General features: G+C 38.3%; 1 protein-coding gene and 1 long non-coding RNA gene across 3 annotated transcripts in view; one reads left to right on the top strand and one right to left on the bottom strand.

Annotated features, from left to right (window-relative positions):
• Positions 1-4,644: 4,644 nt before the first annotated feature.
• Positions 4,645-17,290, bottom strand: LOC146455400 (uncharacterized). Its single transcript, XR_014859040.1, has 3 exons — positions 17,065-17,290; positions 6,231-6,276; positions 4,645-4,823 (listed from the first exon to the last, which is right to left on the bottom strand). It is a non-coding gene; the product is annotated as an uncharacterized LOC146455400 (long non-coding RNA).
• A 75-nt stretch (positions 17,291-17,365) lies between these two features.
• Positions 17,366-20,492, top strand: part of LOC146455399 (uncharacterized) — a 15,194-nt gene continuing 12,067 nt past the window's right edge. For both annotated transcript variants that reach the window (XM_085094369.1, XM_085094368.1), the window contains exon 1: positions 17,366-17,507. In XM_085094369.1, coding sequence (XP_084950495.1) covers positions 17,434-17,507 — 74 coding nt within the window. In that variant the 5' untranslated portion in view covers positions 17,366-17,433. The remainder of the gene's footprint in view (positions 17,508-20,492) is intronic.

The raw sequence follows: 20,492 nt of genomic DNA, 5'->3' as shown, positions 1-20,492 counted from the left end.
CCAATTGTATCACCAGAGAGCGCTTTGTGGACTAAATAAGGTGCCACAGAGAGCTTTGTGGCCAAATCAAAACACCACAAAGCGCTCTGTGGCGCGGTTATTAAAACAACCGGAGATACTAGTGAATAGGGGGTCTCCGCGGATAAGCCTAGGAAAGCTTGTGAGCTTTCCAGCTCAATATCATGACTTTTGTTAAGAAATACTAATGTAACGATACCCGTCAGTGATTTTGGCCAATGAACAAAGTTGAAAACTTAAGTTGAAAGTGCGTTGCTTTGTGGAACCTAGTGAGTCCAATTCAGACTGAGTAATTCGGGACACTTGAAACCGCACAACTGAGGAGCTCAGCAATTGGCAGCACGATGAACTATCAGTCAATTATTTCATGTTTTATTTTTCTTAATCCATTATAATCCAGTTTTTCAAGTGATTTCAAATCAGATAAATCACTGCGACCCAGCGCAAGTTTTATTTTTTATTTTGGAGGGAGGTGAAGGGGAGTGGGAATGAAAGGCTCTTCTACAGCACCGGCCGATTTCTTTGACCCTCGAGCAAAGTTGTTTTACAATGACGTACTTTTTGGTAATTCGGTTCTCATCAGAAGAGCAATCTGTTGTTCTCTGATTGACTTCTTAACAATATGCGATGGACCCTTCATCAGTACAGATATCATCCAGGGCCCAGTTGCTCGAAGCATGGTTAGTGCTAACCCGGGTTAAACACCATGACAACCTATAGGTTTTAATACCTCTTAACCAATGGTTAGCGCTAACCATGCTTCGAGCAACTCAGCCCTGTTATTTGTTTGTACTGTATTTTTATTTGCGGCAGCTTCCCAGTCGTAAATTGTTATACTTTGTCGGGAAAATGGTCTACTATCGGAGCACGAATTAAGTTCTCATGATGATTTGCCATACCTTGTAATCAAATGATCGAAAATCACATATTTACTGGTAAAATAGCGACACTCAAAGCGCGAAGAATGACACTGAACTTAACCAATCAGGAAGATCCAGTTTATTAGGATCAAAGCCGTCGTAATACCTGGGCGCTGAAAGCCCCGGGAAAATAAAAATAAGATGGGTTATTTACATCACCCAAAAAACCTCAACTTTGTGAATCAAAACAATGTCGAAAAACAAAAGGACTCGAATAACAAATGAAAGGGCCCAGTAGTTTACGCCATAGATGAGTGAAGGTGTACACGCTCTCCCCTTTTTCCCCTCGTCATACTTTTCCCCACAGGTTAACTTTTCCTCCCCCTCCTTCACTATCTGATCACTTGGAATACTGTGGCTTCTAGGCGGAACCCTTAGCAGATTGTACAAGCCACAACTTGTCTAGTAAAACGCAGAGAAAATGGTATTTCTAATCCTCTGTGCTCTAGACAGCACTTAATTCTACTGGTATTTAGGCTCGATTAGCAGCCACTGTTCGGGAAAATGAGCCCGCGCTCTCGGCGGAAGAAAGCCGGACCCGAGGGAGCAGCGGAAATCGAGCCTAAGATATATTTGGGCAACAAAAATTCTAAAACCGTCTCTGCTCACAAACGACTAACAAGTTCCATTCGGGGAAAATTGCGTTCAGTGCTCCTTACAAAGGTTTGCCCGCGCGCCGGTGTCTACCGACAGCGTTGGTCAATAGAGTGTTTTCATTCACGTGACTACCGGCCATATTGGTTTACTGAAACAAAAGAAAGTATTTGCATAAAAATAGAGTTCAATTCCCTGAGGTTTAGTTTGGGACATCAACATGGCCGCCATTTCTTTGTTTTGGGACACCAACATGGCCGCCGTGACGTCATGTGAAAACACTCCATAGGGTTGCTTATGATGATCGACAGAAGTCTTTCCTCTCTTCAATGAATGAAAAAGTGTGTACAGCATTGAAGCCGGCTGGAACATCATGAAAGTTGATATATTTACAGATAGAAAGGAAACTCGTACCGCAATCGAATTTTACATCTCATTATTCGAACTTTTAGCAGGTTAAAGAGGCCTGTACAGGCCCGCAAATGATCCCGGTCAGCAAATGATCCCCGGACGGGAAATGATCCCCAAATTGTACCGCAAATGATCCCCGGACCGGAAGTGATTCTAATAAAATGTACCGCAAAATAAAGGAATGTCCTGGACTCCATGTCAGTTCACGGATACATATGAGGAAAACACAAATTCCTCAGGCTTTTATAACAACAATAAAAACCGGTTAACGTACTGTGTTAAAAGACAAAATTAACCTGGCAATATTTAATTTTTGGACAAAACATAAAAGCTATTGATTTTAACGTGTCAGTCTCGGAGATTATTACACCTTTGATTTGAAAATACATTTTCCTTCACAATTAGCTATTGCTTCAATATTTTAAAACTCTGCTTTAGAAATGTTAGATAAAATATTTAACTCTTTTAAAACGAAATTGAATTTTTCTTCTTGATCTAGGTCGTGCCATTAACAAACTTTATCGAAACCCTTTCGACAGTCCAACATACGCTTAGGTGGCCCAACCTCAAGCTGTGAGCGATTATCACTTGTGCAATAGCTGTCACTGCGAAAATATGACAGTTTGTATAGGAATATTAGTCTGAAATGTCAGCCGTCTCCTCTCCCTAACCCGCGCCCCCTGTGGGTTAGGGGGAGGAGACGGCTGACATTTCAGACTATGGGAATATTTACGATCGGGTTTACGAAGTAGAAATACTGTAAAGTTCTTAATAAAAATGACATCCCTTCTAAGAACTTTACAGTATTCCTACTTCCTAGGCCCGATTATAAAGTGCGGTCACGGCGCAAGTATGGGAAAACATTCCCATACTTGCGCCGTGACCGCTATTGCACAAGAGACCGTCACAAGATGATCATCGCTCACAGCTTGAGCTGGGACTACCTGTGCACGTGGGATTTTTTTTTTTTTTGGAGGCGTGAGAACAAGGAAACAATCCTCTCTTGCGAAAGCGACAGCTATTTGGAGTGAACAGAGCTCATAATTTAAACCAGGTTACTGTGGGAAAATGGCGCGGTTGAGTTTGCTGTTTCCCCTTGCGCTTTTCGTACAATTCGTACCCAATTTTGGCGTTGTAATCGTACAAGTTAAAAATATACATGTATGTTCCAGTTTATAGGACAATTGATTTTCTTTTTATTTGCACTTAGCAGCTGCAATGAAATTTTTAAACTAAAAAAATTTGCATGCAAAGCGTTTAAATAAAATGATTGTTACGTTATAAGAAAAAAAAAATGAAGTGTATAAAGTTTAAATACAATGTCCAAATTCCCGAGTCCATTCCATTCTATAATGATTGATGAGGCGACGAAATCCGGTCGGGGATCATTTGCGGTCCAATTTGGGGATCATTTCCCTTTGGGGATCATTTCCGGTCCGGGGATCATTTGCGGGCCGGGCCTGTACAGGCCTCATCAAAGCAAAATCAGTCGCTGATTTTCGTTAGCATTACGAGCAAGAATGGAAAACTACCAAGAGCCTTCATAAATAGTTCTTTCCGCAAGCCAATATTTTTCCTTTTGCAAATCTACTGTTCAGCGAATTAACCGGGACAAATAACATATGATCGATGGCTGGTAAGATCCGTCAAGAATTTGTGCCAGTGAGATGATCTTTTCATGTTCCCTGACTCATCAATAGCACAAAATCTTGAGCACCTCCTAGACATGATATGACTGTCTATCCAAAACCTTTCAACTCTGTTTATTCTGTTATCTATGGTATTTGCAACATTTATCTGTGCACCAAGCGCTGCAAAACAAGCTATAAATAAGTGCATGGATAAAAATGGCGAGTTCTTAGGTTTAAAACAAATTTATTCCACAGCTAAGACTTAATTCAATTTTGATGTGTTTATTTGTTTGTTTGTTTTAAAATCTCGTAAAAAAAATGGCTCTCTTAATACGGGCGAAAGGATCAACTGATAGAATTTACGAATCGCTTTAAGGTGATTCCGCTGAAAAAGAAGGAGTATTTAAAATTGTCTAAAACTTGGTCCAGTTCATGACTATGTTATGAGCATTACAAAAATGCAATAAAAAATGGGGGTCACCGTGCTCGTTTTTGTGCAACCTGGGTGGCTATTATAGTAAATAGATGACCCACGAGGTTTATATTAGAAACGCTAGTAATCAGAAAAGGGAACTATCATTTCTAGAAAAATAAATTTCTTGCATTAAAATATCGAAGCAGTTCAACAAAATTTACTTTAATCTTACACAACAAACTATTTTCATTGAACTGGAATTAAGATTATGGAAGAAATTAAAGATTTTGCTGCGCGTGCACGTAAGCAGCACTACCTAAATACGTGCTTTTTAAAGCATTGAAATAAAAATATCTCAAAGCAGAGTATTAAACTTTTCTTTAAATCGCGATATATGGTGGTCAACCGTATGACATTTAAATTGATGCAATAAAAAATGGGGGTCACCGTGCTCGTTTAGAAGAAAAGGACCATTTATTAAACCTGCCGAGCTTAACCTCAAGGAAATCCCGTAATGTTGTGTGCGCACGCGCTCGTGCACGCGCTAAATGACGCGAAAAATTATGCGCAGCAAGGATGCGCAATGCAATTCGATGGAATCACCTTAAGTTTTAAAAGTGTAAATGGTTTACAAGCAGCGATTCTCTCAGAATGGTGTGATAGATTGACTTCAACTTGATGCTGGCTGTTTAATGTGAGTTTCTTTGATTCAACAAACTTTTTGCACAAAGTTCCATTATTTTCATTATGTCCTTCATAATATGCCTCTTCGTCTTCTTATGTATCTTCTGCGGTGCTTCATCCAATTATAACTTCAGTTATGTTTCTGTCAATCTATTTCAAAAAAGCAAAATAAATTAATCTGAAAATACTATCCTTACTACGTACATGGATAAGTTTTCAACCAGTATTGAGTTATGAAAAGTACGTTTGTAGCCCACGTGGCAGTTATTGGAGGGATGGTGAAAATTAGAGTTTGTGTATTAGTCCCTAAAGTGGAAAACGGTCTTCGGATAGAGGTAATGTCTATTTTGTCTAACATTCCCCTCAGCAAGGGTAACGGCTGGTAAGTATTGACCAAGCGTGAATCTGACAATGACAAGTTCTGTTAATATAGTTGCGTTGCCGTTTTAGCCAAGGTTAAGTATACCCAGGTGTGAGAGATAGAGATAGAGAGATAGATAGTTTATTCTGATCAAAATCGCAGCCAGAGGCTGAATTAGATTAATCGTTACAATAACAAAATCTAATAAAAGGTAAGAAAAATATAAGAAAAATGTACACTATACATATAACTAAAAATTTAATCACAGTTACTATACATAAATGTGTTCATAAGTCTCTTCGTCTTAGCCAGAGGGACATTATATAAAAATTCCTCTCTCGTCTTAAATTGAATTCACAAATGTTACGAGGTGGCAAGAGCTCATGCAATTTATGGCCTGAGTTACAAGTAATGGAATCAAAAAGCTTAGTTGTGATGGACTGCCTGCGTCGAGAGAGCGACTCCAAATTGGCTTGACGTAATGCGTCGCTATATGGAACAAACGAAAAAATAATTCGCAAAGCGCGCTTCTGTAGCTGTTCTAGCTCAGCGGATAAATATGCGGGAAGCGCCTTGTGAAACACCGGGCATGCGTGCCCGTGTGATGTCACGAGGCATTGAATGACTTATGTTGCTAAGAAAATGGTTGGAGGACAATGTCAGTTATTTTAAGTAACACTTTCATTGAAGTACCTAGATGCACTTTCACACATGGAAGCCTAAAAATGAAGGTTGCAGTTTTGTTAAAAGTTACAACACTATAGAGTACACTGTGATTACACGTATTTACAAGTCTGGCTACAGATGGCGAAGATAGAAATGGGTTGTAACTTGAAAAAACGGCCAACTTTTTCAAGTCCTCTTATGTCTTCGTAAAATTGATAAAAATTGAAAACTAATAAAATAATTTGACATCTTTTTATTGGTGTTTTGGGGGGCATTTCATAAACAGGAATAGGTACTTAGATTGAGTTGCAGCACAATTCTTGATCAAAACACATCAAAATCCCCATGATATAGCCCCTTTAAAATGGATCGACTTTTCATAATTAACTTGCTGCTCACTGTAAGGTAGTGCATTGTCTATAATGCATTTACAGTAGTTTGGTTAGATAGGAGCTACTGCCGAACACTTACAACTACTGTTTATTTGATCTGACTACTTTGTCTTAAGTAGCTTCCATGTTTGAACTTACCTGTTCAGCTAATTCTTGGTCCCAATGTCATCCATCTGCCCTTAATCTACATAAAATCAGAAATATCAAGAAACTTAATTGTTACCATGATAAGAAGATGATGATGATGATAAAGATTGGTTATTATTATTATTTCAGAGTGGCCTATCTGAATAGACAGGTTATTTTTCATCAACAATGATTGAATTCTTGACATGACAAAGTGCACCAAATGGCCTAAGGAAAACAAACCATGCAGTCTTTTATTTGGCCTCTAGTAGATTATAAAGTAATTTCCCTTTTTTTTTAGTTATAAAACAGTCTACAGGATTTTCTTTTCCGAGAATGCCTGTTTCACTCACCGAATAATACAGCAAATCTCAGTCTAGATGTAGATGAAAACTTTTATTTGCTCAGTATACAGAGAAATTCAGGTTGCATAAATCCCAAGCTGTTTAACATCATGACTTTTGTCTTTGCTGTTCAAGAATAGGACAGTTTCATGCAGCACATACACAGTTCACTAAAAGTTGAGACTGACCATGAAAAGAGAACTGGTCAATTTCTCAAGGATGTGGAAGTGAAGAACTTTAGAAAAGTGAGTGACCTAGCTCAAAAATAATTTATAAAGGAATATTTAAGTTATTAAATCTGAAGATCATAGCATGAAAACATTTTAAAAAAGCATAGCTAAAAACCTATTTGGAATACATAATAAACACACAAGAATAATATTATTATTCTGACTTGTATTAACAGTGATCAGCATCAAATTTCCCCTTGTAATATCAATGCTTATTCCACCCCTGAGGTTATGACAATTAGGGATATGATAACCCAAGTTGAAATTTCTTGATATTTTAATAACGTCTCCCCAGTACTTTTATAAGAAAAGTATGGGAAAAAGATAGGGGAATTTGTTCTTTGATATTAAGGGTTAAAGGGTTAATAATTCCAGTGTTGGTTGTGTTATTGGCATTCTTCCCAATATTATACACTTGCACAGCATTCTATCTAAAAAAGGTGACCACCCAAGATTGTCTTCTGGCCAATCTTCTGATAACAAGTTTGCCAAAAATACATGTATGTATCTAGTCTATCACTAGGTCAATTAATATTCACAAACTTACAGGGCCCCGATGGATACCAGCCTTGCTGCTGACTGGGCCACCCTATAAAGATAAAGTTTTTCTACTCTATTCTTCTATTAGCCCAACCCAAGGGAGTGTCATTATTTGATCTAAGATTGAGGTTTGAAGTTATTTGATATTGGTCAAGCTCCCTACCAGTCAGACAATTTACATTACCCTGGCTATATATACCCTGTCTCCTGACTAGTTCAGTTTCTTGTTTAAAGAATTCATGATATTCTGTCTGGAAAAAAAAAGTATCCGGTTTTTTTCACAGAAAATCTTCAGTGAATAAGTCAAACTTTTTGTTGACTTTGATTTTACAGATAGAAACATATTTTAAAATCCTATAGGTATGACAGTCATTATTGTAGGCAATGTTGAATGACGAGAGTTGTGTACAATTTAATACATGATGTGAGCAGCGTACACTAAAGAAATCGCATGCAACAGTCATAAGCAAAAACTGTACTGTCTAAATTGGCCTTAAAAAATAAAGCATCTCTAGCACTCATTCTACTGAAGATTTTGCAGGTTATAATAAATTCAAATTTTTACAGTACAAGTGTATTGAGTGACCTCCATTGCTTTTCATTGTGATCAGGATCATTGGCAAAAATTGCCATCACAGCACAGTCAGTGTTCTTACAATTTTTTACCCAGTCACCTTAAATTGCATAGGTTGTTGTTAGGAAGTGCTACTTTCTTGCACAAGAAACTTATGCAACACAAAATCTCTTTTCGTAAGGCAACAATAATTATTTTATTGTAAACTTTAGGAATATTTTTGTTCTTTGCAACAGGGCTAATGAAGTTTGGTTGGTCTAAATAAAATGTTCCCAACTTGTATGATTTGTATTGCTTAAGAGTACAGAATCTTATTTTTATTTTATTTATAGTACTACAAAACTTGTTATTGAGATCACTACACAATACATCTCTAAAACAGTGGCTGCCAAGTAGACCAACAGCCTGTTTACATGGATCACTTCTCATTCTGGGACAAGTTCATCTTGGTGTCCAGTCATGTCCATGATGTTGTTTACATGGTTTTACTCTCAGATTAGCTCTGCAGAAGTCACGTCAAGCTTTTGAGGTCACTATTAAGTCCAAACTTTTGGCCTAGTCACTCTGGTTTTCTGTCATTAGACCGGTTTTGGTAGTGCACATATCATTTTTATAATCAATTATAAACTGAAAGCCAAAAATGAGCCCACTGCACCAAGGCAAAACAATTTCTTAAGCTTGAGAGCCTCGATGGAGTAATGCTTGATCTTTGAGCAAATACTTGACAGCTTAAACATGGAATTAAGAATTCACCCCTCCTCCCCTCTGGAATTTCCTGGGCCATTGACCCCCCCCCCCCCCCCCCCACCCCTCTGGAATTTCCAATTCCCTCCGTGGTGGGGGTATGGATATTTTCTGGAACCACACATTCTGCCTTTGAAAAACAATAGACTGATTCTTTGTGTTCTTAAATTACAGCTTTTGCATAAGTTTTGAAAGAAGTGCATAGTTCTGGTGAGGAAATGCCTTTCAAAATAATTCACACAACAATTCAAATGACTTGTGTGTACCTTTCCTCAAGAGTGAAAATTGAAGGCCTGTGGTATAGAGATGGAAGCAGGTACTAATATCTGAATTCAGAAAATTTCCATTTTGGGGGAAGCTTGTTGCTGTTGTTGGGTAAACATTAATTTGACGCCATAGGAGCCACTAATTTGAAGGATGTCTCGGAAACAGAGACTGGTTACAAACATTTCAACATAACAATATCAGGCGGCAGTGACCAGATAAATAAAATCTGTCCGTAAGTCACCTAACTAAGCACTCCGAATTGGCTTCAGTTGTAAACGAACGATCGTAAAGATTGTATTTCTGGCTAAAAGAAAATAATTTTAGCCATCTAAAATAATCTTATTGGTTTTTCAGCTAGCATATAAGATTTTAAAAACTGTTCTCTCGACTAATGGAATAAGCTTAAACTGCAAAACACGAAGTTTTTGCGTCCTGAACAAGTATGAACTGCGACTACTGGAAAATGTCCGTATTTCAACAAGTCACAAAAAAGTTTCCCTGAAGCGAATATTTAACCTTTGTGAAAGAAATAGACCTTGATCATGAAATTTCACTAGTCTTGCCTCCGGCTTTTAGAATTCGGGCTGTTCGAAAGCCGATATTAATGCTAATCCTCGATTAAAAGTTAACCGAGGTTTCCAGCTCGCTCGTCAAAAATGTTTTTAAAATCTAATTTTAAGCTAGTGGTAAAGAAAATTCAACGTCAAAACTGAGGGACAAAAATCTTTTTGAAAAATATTTTTTGTTCAGTAACTTAATGAACTCGAATCAAAGTGCTCGTTAATCTAGGATCGGGCTTTGAACAACTGGGCCCTGTTTAATAGTCTGTTCATAATATTGTGTGACACTGGAATTGTGGCCGCTATCTCTGAATTTGCATATTTCTTCCTGGTCGACAAAAACAAAAACATAAAAAATAATTTAAAAACCAAGAGCGTAAGGTTTCTATGCTTTTCCCCACCGTAGAAAGTACATTTTCAAACGACGTTGTAAAAACAGCGTGAGCATTTTGAAGACGCGAATTGTTGTATGTACGGTGGGGCTAGCGGTGCTGCCGCTCTAGCTGTGGATATAAAAAAGCGATAAGAGTCGCCCTTCTTTCCGTAATGTGTCTACTTCTTACTTTTGGTACGTTTTGTTTAATAAGCAAAAAGCATGCGCAGTCTTGTTTAGTAATCAAAACTACATTGTTTAATAAACGAAAAGAGTCGTCGTTCTTGCTTAATAAACAAAAAAGAATAACCTGAATCAGACCGTGGATTATATTCTACATTCCGGTGATTCCTTCATTCTGTCATGCCGATAGATGGATACTGGCACGTCTTGGCACTTAATAGTTTTCTCTTTACAGTTGAAATGAATTCGATAAAGAAAATACAGGTTTTATTCAAAGTAGCGGCCCTATTAATCTCGGTTCGACGGTCAATTCGGTTGACGAAAATTTGATCTGGGAAAGTTTGCGTTTAGTACATGTAGAGGATGAAATTAAATATCATCTGAGATGTTTATTCGACGTTTACTGGTACTGTGAGTGGAAATATCTTTGCAGAATCTACTCCATTTTTTTCTTGAAGATCTCTTTCAAGATTATATTGTTTTGGCCGCGGTAAATTGTCCGTGCGAAATAAATCCATTGAACGCGAAGCGCCGTAATTGTTGTTCATTTCGTCGTGACTGAAATGACGAAATGAACAATATAGAACTGCTCGTTGTTTGGAACAACGAGCAGCTCTAAGGCCATGCTCAACAAAAACGTTAAATCGCCCTGTTGTCGCTGTATGCACAAATATTTCAACTTCCCCATTTCATGGAGCAATAAGAGTAAAGAGGAATTTTTATTTGTTTTCAAACGTGAACTCCCTTCGATCGTCAAGTCACGGCCGCTGACTGATCGTGCCGAGAAGTCAAACTTCTTAGAAAAGTAGCTTTTAGAAAAGGAAAATAACGCCTTAATTTCGCTTAAAAGAAGGATTAAGCAGACAGCACTCCTACCAAAATAACTTTGTGCAGAATGATTCATTGGTTGGGCTGCTTTTGTTCTGGATATTTTTTTCCGTAATGGCGACTGATAATTATATTCGTGTATTATAATCGTGTAACTTTTTGTTTAATAAGCAATAATGCGCCGATCAAATCGAAACTTCAACATCCCCCCCCCCCCCCGGGCATTTGACTATTTTCTGTGCCCGGGAGTGGGGAAGGCCTTCCCGGGGGTGGGGAATTTGACCTTGCCTGGGTGGGGTGGGGAAAATTGAACCGGAAGTGTCAGGTTTCAAATCGCTTTTTTGGGGGGCGCCGAAGTCGCTAACAGCTATAAACACGTGTTTGGACAAGATGGAAGAGTTTAGAGATACAGCATTACAAAAAAAGCTTACAAAAAAAAGGTCTTCAAAAGTGAGAGTGCTTAAATATTAATTATTTTTATAGATTATATAAAAACATTGTAGATTTTTTATACAATGAGTCAAGCTGCGGCTTTGCCCCGCAGTGAATAGTGAAAGAAATAAACACTGTCGAATGAAAAACCGCTTTGGCTTAAATTGCAGAGTATCCTGCCACTCGAACAACATTCTACGTAGCCGGCTAACTAATTAATATGTATTTCTAGTTCTTTAAACGATGTAGTTTTTTATGCAATGAGTCAAGCTGCGCCTTTCTCCCGCATTTGTGTCTGCAGAGATTTTTAGAATAGCCATAAAACAGCAGTGAACAGTTAAAGAAAAAAAAAACATTGTCGAATGAAAAACCGCCGCTTTGGCTTAAACTGCAGAATACCCTGCCACTCGAACAGTCTACGTAGCCGGGTAACTCATTTTAAATATGTTATTATGTATTTCTCGTTAAACAACCTTTGCCGTGTTTCGGAGTTCAATAGAACAGCTTACACTTGCTGATTGACATTGTCCGACTTAATAAATTCAACTTCCAATCATTAGTTTCAATGTTAAAGTTGTGGTTTTGGTAGTAACTCATGACAGGAGCTGACAACGATTGTTCTTTAGGAGGGGCATTTGACAGACAAATCCGACAATAAGGTAGGGCATTTGAACACCATTTTGGCCCGAGGGGCGGGAATTTGAAGGATCCAATCTTCAAAAGTTCAAATGCCGGGGGGGGGGGGGGGGGGGGAGATGTTGAAGTTTCGAGTTGATTGGCGCATAAACGCGCGCAGTTTGCAAAAGTCACATGTTTAATAAGCGAAAAGAGTGCCTTCTTTGTTTAATAAGAAAAAAATAGTGTCTTTCTTGTTTAATAAGCAAACTTGATGTGTAAAACTTGCTTATTAAGTAGAAAAGACGGCATATTTGTCTAATAAACAAGCAAAATTGAGTCCGGAAACAATCTGACTCTTGTTAAAATAAATTTTACATTACGTAAAAACCGCACCTACGCTAGCGAATTTACATGTAGGAAACAGGCGAAAAGGTGTGCAAGGCGTTACATATTTTGTGCTTGACATAATTTTGTACAGCTTATTTACATAGATTAGCTAAAGTTACAGTAGACTTGTAACAGACAGTGCAATCCAAATCCTGGAGGCTGACACCAACTGTTCCACTGTGTGTACCACTTTTGGACTCCATGCCAGTATACATCTGAGTGTTGAGAAAAGCTTCACATCCATGACATGATTTGTGCGCTTTGAATCAATTTTTTTACAAATATCTTTTCTCTCTCCTTGTCTTTAGCTGATGCAAGGTTTCCAGGTCTTCCACTTTAAAGATAGTCAAACAGCATCTGCAAATTTATGTTTGATGTTATATATACTTTAGCTCCAGGATTATATCATGTTGAAAATAGCAAAATTTAAAACACCATTCATTTTACAGTGTTTCCAAAAGTGGTACACACAGTGGATTCAACAGTTGGTGTCTGCCTCCAAGATGACAAATGTAAAGAGCAAAGTTTTAAATTAAATATAATTGCTGTATTTATCACCTGTAGAAAATTCATTTCGCTTTGGAAATCTTCATGTTCTGAGACATTCATGTAGGAATCTTTCAAAGGAAGTACCTGCATCTGCAAGAGCATTTACAACACAGATTGCATGCTCATCAGTTGAATGGTCAGCACCCAGATGTATGAAGAATTTTTGATTGACTTCCCTACAGTGGGAACATACTCCTCCCTCCCCCCCCCCCTAGTGCACATGTTCCTCTTACAGTGTTGTGAATTTCATCCCAGGAATCTTGTTGTTACAGTCAAACCTGTACATAATGGCCCTGCATATAGCGGTCACCCTGTGTATAACGGTCACTGAACAACTTCCCAAAAATCGTCCCTTATATTTACTGTTAAGTTGACCTGCATATAGCGGTCACCTGTATATAAGGGACACGGTCACCCTTTAGACTTCCTGAATGCACAATTTCATTATCTTCTACCTTTATATAACAGTCACGAAATTGGGTTACGATTAACGAATTATGACAAGCTTCGTTAAATAGTAGCCACTAAGGCAGGGGTCTCACAAAAATGCAAATATTAGTACTAAACACAACTACTAATACATGTCATCATCTACGTTCGACATATGCTTGCGGCAGATAACATTGAAGCGCTGTAACAATAGTTACTGTAACTGTAACAACACAACCGTACCACACTGTTTTCACTTTCGTCATAGTTCCCTGATTATAATAGTGTACTGTACTTATCAAGTTGACAGCCGCGGTTTTTCACTGAAAGTATACTGGACCTCCTTTAAAGTACACCACAGACATTTTATGGGTATTTTTGTCGTATTTATTGCATTTCTGTTTAAAATTGTTGTCAATAAATGTAAGTTGAGTGATTTTCCACTTAACGTTGTTCATTAGCTTCCAGTAGACTTTTACTGCACCTCCCTAAAAGTACACCACGGAAATTTTATCAGCCTTTATTGATTATTGCGTTGCTGTTACTTGTTATTGTCAATTAAACGTAAATTGAGTGATTATTTGCGCATAAAAATGCTATTTATTGACTTCTGGGGGAGTTTAAAGGAAACCTGTGTACAGCGGTCACCCTGTATATAACGGTCACCTGGCCATTTCCCAAGGGTGACCGTTATATGCAGGTTTGACTGTATTTATTTCCAGAAGACTGGAAATTATGTACCTACGATTTCATTAAAGGGTTTAGCTAACATTATAATAAATTTGTCAGATCTTTATTACCCTCTAATAATCTATGTTCATTTGTTCTGAAACCAGTTATAATCAATCCCAAAATTTTATGTAGGTTTTGATTGTTAATTTTCAGGTAAAATTAAGAAGTTGAGCGAATCTGGGTCCTCTAAAAAAATAAAATTATTGAACAGTGACACAGCAATATCCTACAGCAACCAATTCAAACACTCCTAAAAATGTACATAATACTCAGGCAGGCTGGAGAACTTGCTCCCTTTTGGGTTATGTTATCTAAAGCCTTTCAGATAGTATTTTCCAAATTAGCATGATACCACTATGGTGACGTATCATTAAGAATGACTTTTATCAATATGCAATCATAGGTATGCTGTTACTACAGCAAGGGATACTTCTAAAAAATAAAAACAACAACAACAAAGTAGAATGTTTATAAATCACTTGATAAAAGTGGTATGTAATTGGACTCCGTTATATTATCCTTCAATCATTTCTGCACAACAGCAACAGGAAACCTAGGGGACGTACAGTAAAAGTGGAACCAATTATTGTGAATCAAACCACACTGCCAGTTGTCATTTTCATATAATATGATGTTGATGAACTCACAAGATTTTATAACAGAGATCACTTGCAGAAACAGAGGAATATACTTAAGTTGAAACTTACAAACCAAGACTGCTGGCTCATTTCCTTGCAGTACTGGTGAGTATTGTGCAGTTTCAGAAAATACCCATACTCCCCCCATGGAAGGTTTTGTTTTGCACTGCCCTCCCCCAAGGAAATCCCATTTTAACTTAATAGTTTGCTTCTAAACTTTTGACTTTTGGCTTGTTTTGTAGAAGATTTTGTGAGGTGGCCAGGGCTTGGTAGTTCATTGCAAGGTTAGGTTAACCCAGGGTTAATGCTAAAGTGAAAGCAAATTAGGATCATTTTTTTGGGTATACAATACTACCCTTTTTTTGGTTGCTATAAAATGGCATGTAAAAACTGGATTGATATATATATTCAAGTTAGAGTTAAGCAGGGCTCAGGCCTATGGGCCAGGCTGCTGTTTGATATTCAATTCCTGAAAATGAAGCAGTAAATGTTTGAAATTGTGTGATAAGATCAAATTATTTCAAATAAGCTCTTGCTGACACTGTCTTGATATAATAAATTGGAACATTTATCATGTTGGCTGTTTACCTTTACACATACATTTTTTTTCGTATTTGGCACTGGCACTGGCACTGAGAGAGATAAAGTTGACAGCACTCCACTGACACAACAGAAACCAGTGGTGGATTTGGTGTGGATAAATTGGGTACAGTAATATTTTACACATGAACACTTTAATAATTATTTCTTTGGTTGTACATGTACCTGTTGTTACCAACAGTTCTTTTTTCAGGGCAGTTGGATTCGAACATAAGCCCACAATCCTCCTTCTTGACTTGTATGTAAGTTATTGTTTAGTCATTGGGTGTTTTCCTTTTTCAAATTCATTCGACAAGTTCTGAACTGACAGGTGATCAACTTGTTTAGACTGTCACCATGCCTTTTTTATTTTAATTTGGTATTTACAACTAACACAAACTGCACGAGGAAGGGTTCATTTTCACTCACATTTTCTGATTTTCATTGAATACAACCTTAAAATAATATTTTTTTCTATTTAAAACCTCTGAAATTTACAAAGGTGTTCATTTAATATGAGTTCAAAGCTCACTTATACATGCATATTCCTCCATAAATCGCATCATTGCTACATAACGCCGTATACTTATCTGGCTCGTGCAGCAAAATAAAGCAACAAACGAGGAAAAGTTTTGACAGTTTAAATTTGCCACGCCAAAAAAAATGTAAGTTCAAACACAAGCGTAAATTCAAGCTTTACATCGGTCACTTTACGCATTCATACCTTGCGATCAGTCAGTGACAGAATTTTCTCGGTAGAAATTGGGATGATCCTGCTGCTAGCATCTGAAACGACTTCCCGAGTCGTTATTTTAGTTCTTTTGTCTCTGGTTTAATAAAATTTTTCTCGCACGGACACCGGAGAAGTATGACAAGACAACAAACTGCGTGTAAGAACACACGAAGGTGACTCGCTCGTCGATTGGGCAGAATAATACAAAGGTATTTTTCTGCCCAATCGGGAGCCGGGATTCACGAAGCCGTTTGGAAATGGTCCGGTGAGACTCGGTACCCAGGGGCTCCTTCGCCCGTTCTTGAAAACTTTCTTCGTGCTATTTCGCCCGCCCCCGACTGACTGCCCCTTCCGAGGATGGATGATTGTCATCCTGGGATAAAACCGTTCACATAAATTTTTGCATCCTAGGATGGAACTTATCTCAGCTTTCATGATAACTGCATATATGATATTACCACACATATACCACACGTTCGACATTCAAATCCTAGCAGTGCGCAGGATGTTTGTCCCATGAACCTTAGCTCAGTAGTAGAGCATTCGAACTAGTAATTGGAAGGTCTTAGGTTCGACTCCTTAGGGGCACTCGGATTTCTTTTTTCCGAGTATGCCTGTGTCACTTTCTAGAATAATACATCATTCTCATTCATTCACCAGGCTGGAAATATACCATCACATTTCTTTCATATGATATATATTGTTTTTGAAATTAAAAGGACGGCTTGGTCTAATATCAAACATATGAAAATAACAAGCCTTCTTAGGAACTGAAGTCTCTCAAGGTAATGATGTATGCCCATGGATAAGTTGTGCTACACTGTACATGGTCATGGTACATGATCAGTCAGCAAGTTTTTATTGTTCTCGAACTGAAGTCGAACTTATGATACTTGTAAAACCAGGAAAACGTGCATCAGGCAATAAAGTGTTCAGCAATTTAAGCTCCACAGAAACATTGCACAGATCTCAAAATTAACATCTAGCAAAAGGACGACAGCTTTGCGTCAGCCATCCGGGTTTCAGCTGGCATCGAATGTAATTTACAGTACAAGGAAAAGTCCTGCAAAAAATTGCACGAAAATAATACAAAGGCTGCTGCTTACCTGCACTTCACGAGTCATCTCGCGATGGTTCAGTTCGTGTTTGGTTCAAAGTGGCGACTTCTAAATACTTATCGCCGGCGAAAGTCGACCACGTTGGGGGGCTCCCTTGTCAAAATAATCATAGAGGACACGATCACAACGCAGTTTCATTAGTGGAAAGAAGAACGTTCATTATTGGTTACAAGGTGAGAAGACATATCTGCCACGGAAGGGCGGAAGACCAAACTGCTACAGACGAACTTTTCGTCGTGGCTTCCGCGCGAACGGCCCTGGGGACGAGGTTAGAGGAGTGCATGTAAATATTTCCCGCCATTGTCCGAATAGAATTAACAAGAAAGCAAAACACTGGTGTTTGGAATAATAAGGAACATGACAGAAACCGTCGATGAATCAACAATCAGGAAGTTTGTTCACAGGGTGTTTAGGAAAAGCGACAATATTGGGTAGGTTTTTTTTTCTCGTCTCAGTACCTGCTGACATAACTGAAGGTCCTGCATCAGCATGTCGTTCTGCATGGATATGAGTACTGTATAAGCTTACATACATAAGACTTACATACATGATTTATTTGTTAATGCAGGTCAAATTAAGGCAGCATAGAGCTGATGTGGACCTACAGTGAACATAATACTATCTAATTAAAAACACATTTAGTAATAACAATATAACAATTAAAGCTAGAAGACGTAGCTTTAGACATGTTCTTATTTTAAAAGTAGTTTCAGTTAAGTCTTATAAGACTTAAGCCCTGGTCAAACGATGTAAGCTTATGATAGTCGAAGATATCTGATAATAGTCCATAATAGCTGGTGATAGTCGATGATAGTTAAAACTTGCTTACCGGTTTGACTACCAACTATCATACACTATCATTGACTATCATTAACTATTAAAATCTGGATCATTGTATAATGCAATTCCAGGGATTTGACTGGCTTAGCAGCCAATTGGTATATGAGCCATTATAAAATAGCGACCATTAAATTTTCTTCTAGTTGTTCTTGCAAAGTGAAATCAGCAAGATCTAGCAATATTTCTCGATTGTTTTTAATAAAACAATTATTCCGCTAAGTAGCGCTTGTTGGATATGAGGTGATTATAGCCAATGCTACTCGTGGAATAATTGTTAACTATCACTCACTTTGAGCATGTTCAAATTCTTCATGATAGTTGATGATAGTTTAACCAGGCACTTGATAGTCAATGACAGCTTTTTTGGCATCTGTTTTCCCCCAAACTTGGCTCAGCTGGTAGTGAACCACCTTTGTAGCATTATTGCAGCAACAACAAAAATGGTGGCAGTGTTGAGTGTATACTGGATCCACAGATTTAAAATGACAAGGAAAATGACAAATCAAGAAAACAATGGTAGTGAGGAAAGTATAGCATAATGTGATGTCATGTTTGCAAAGTTTACACTCAACAGTTGCCTGACACTAGAGCCTCACTGTAAACTATTGTCAGTAATCACAAGCTTCTTTGAGCTGTTTGACCACCCACTTGATAGCTGATAATAGTGGATGATAGTTTTGTCTATCAGCAACGTTAACTATCATTCACCATCATATGCCATTTGATCAGAACTTTACTGACACTTACCAAAGGTACCTCTACCCTTAAGTCAATCAATTGACTCATTAGTCCATTGGAATATGTTTTACTGTGGGAAATTAACACCATTGTGTAAGGAACTCCAATACAAAATTAATACAGTAGAAATTGCTTTTGATGCAAAGTTTTTTTGCGATGTGTGCAAATATATAGATATGCAAATATTAGATCATGGTCAGTGGAGCTTCATGGTGGCAGCCACTTGTATCTTGTGCTCCGTGTAATTTTTGTTTTACGTTTTGTGTTTCAAGTTTCAAGCTCAACAATGGCCTACATCACAGCTAATAGGCTTAACTTTACTGTGGTGGAACTGGATTTTGTGTATCTCTGGCATTCATAGCCATTGTGCCTCAAATGGATCTCAGTTAGTGTTGAAACCGATCCGCCATGTTGGTTTAGGACAAAGTCCTGTTTCGTATTCACCCCATGAATTGAAGGCAATTAGAACTTCTATGCCTTGTATGCGACTCCCTACTGAGGTATGGGAGTGTATAATCTCTCTGGGAATACGGAAACCGAACAGGTCGAAGCGTGCTGGTCACAGGAGGAAATGTAGAAATCGATCTGAGGCGGATTCAATCAATGGTGGTCCTTGGAATGTTAAGAATTCTATCAAGAGCAATGAGGCACAACATGGACAGCAAAATGTAAGATCACCTGCGTCTATCCCTTCCGTCATTTACGCGAACGTTCGCTCAGTCACTAGTGATATCGATGAGCTGCAGGCAGTTGCTTCTATCAATAATCCAATTATATCGTCTGCCTAACTGAAACATGGCTGAATAACTCTGCCTGCGATCTTACTGATTTCATTTGTTGTCGGAATGATCAACAGTTTGCTATGGGCGGTGGGGTCTGTGTGTACGTCAGGACTATATGCATCTGTGTATCGGGTTACAGGATTTTGAGGACATATTGGTTAATTATTGTTATTGTCATTATGCAACCACAGTCTAGTGCGATCAAGTTTTGTTTCATTGCACGTGTCTCTCGCCAGTGCTAGTTCATCGCTTTCGTAAGCCTCTTTTGAAATTGAATCAACTTGGCTCAAGATTTGGCTGCATCGTCTTCCGAGAGGCACTTCATTGTTATTGGTTGCAGCTGTATACCATCCTCCAAGCAGTGTTGCTGAGCAGAATTCTATGCTAATAGCTCATCTACAGAAGAACATTGAGAACTACCTAGCCAGCGACGCTGAAGGAATGGTGATTATAACTGGTGATTTTAACCCAACATCTACTCAAATTAAACCATCGGACATAACTATGGCAACAGGGTTGTGGCAGATTGTAACGGTACCTACTCGGGATGATTCTATTTTGGACTGGTGCTTTACCGACAACCCCAAACTGCTATCAAAACCAGTACAGTTACCCAAGATTGGAAGTGGTGATCACAACGCTCTTCTCATTGAACCGGTAAATGGAAATTTTAATCAATCCTCAAATGTGAGGGCTAAATCCAAAATAATACGTGACACTAGGGACAGCCGTTTACGGGACTTTGGGGCATGGATAACAACTTATGACTGGTCATCAATTTTAAACATCTCGGAGGTGCAGGCGAAGTTTGATTTACTACACAGTTGTCTGATGAAGGCTGTTGACACATTTTTTCCATCCAGGAAAGTTAAAATTACAGCAACCGACAAACCATGGATCACCTTAAGTTTGAAACTCCTGATTGCACAGCGCCAAAAAGCCCATGCTAAATGGGGGAAGACTTCTGCCAACTACAAGCAACTTTGGAGTAGAGTCCAGGAAGCATGTTCTAAATGTAAGAAACGTTTTTATGAGAACAAAGTATCTGGTCTGCAG

This window comes from Pavona decussata, unplaced genomic scaffold (genome assembly GCF_977016875.1).
Source record: "Pavona decussata unplaced genomic scaffold, jaPavDecu1.1 SCAFFOLD_276, whole genome shotgun sequence".
NCBI lineage: Eukaryota > Metazoa > Cnidaria > Anthozoa > Scleractinia > Agariciidae > Pavona > Pavona decussata.
This window is presented reverse-complemented; position numbering and strand designations above follow the sequence as displayed.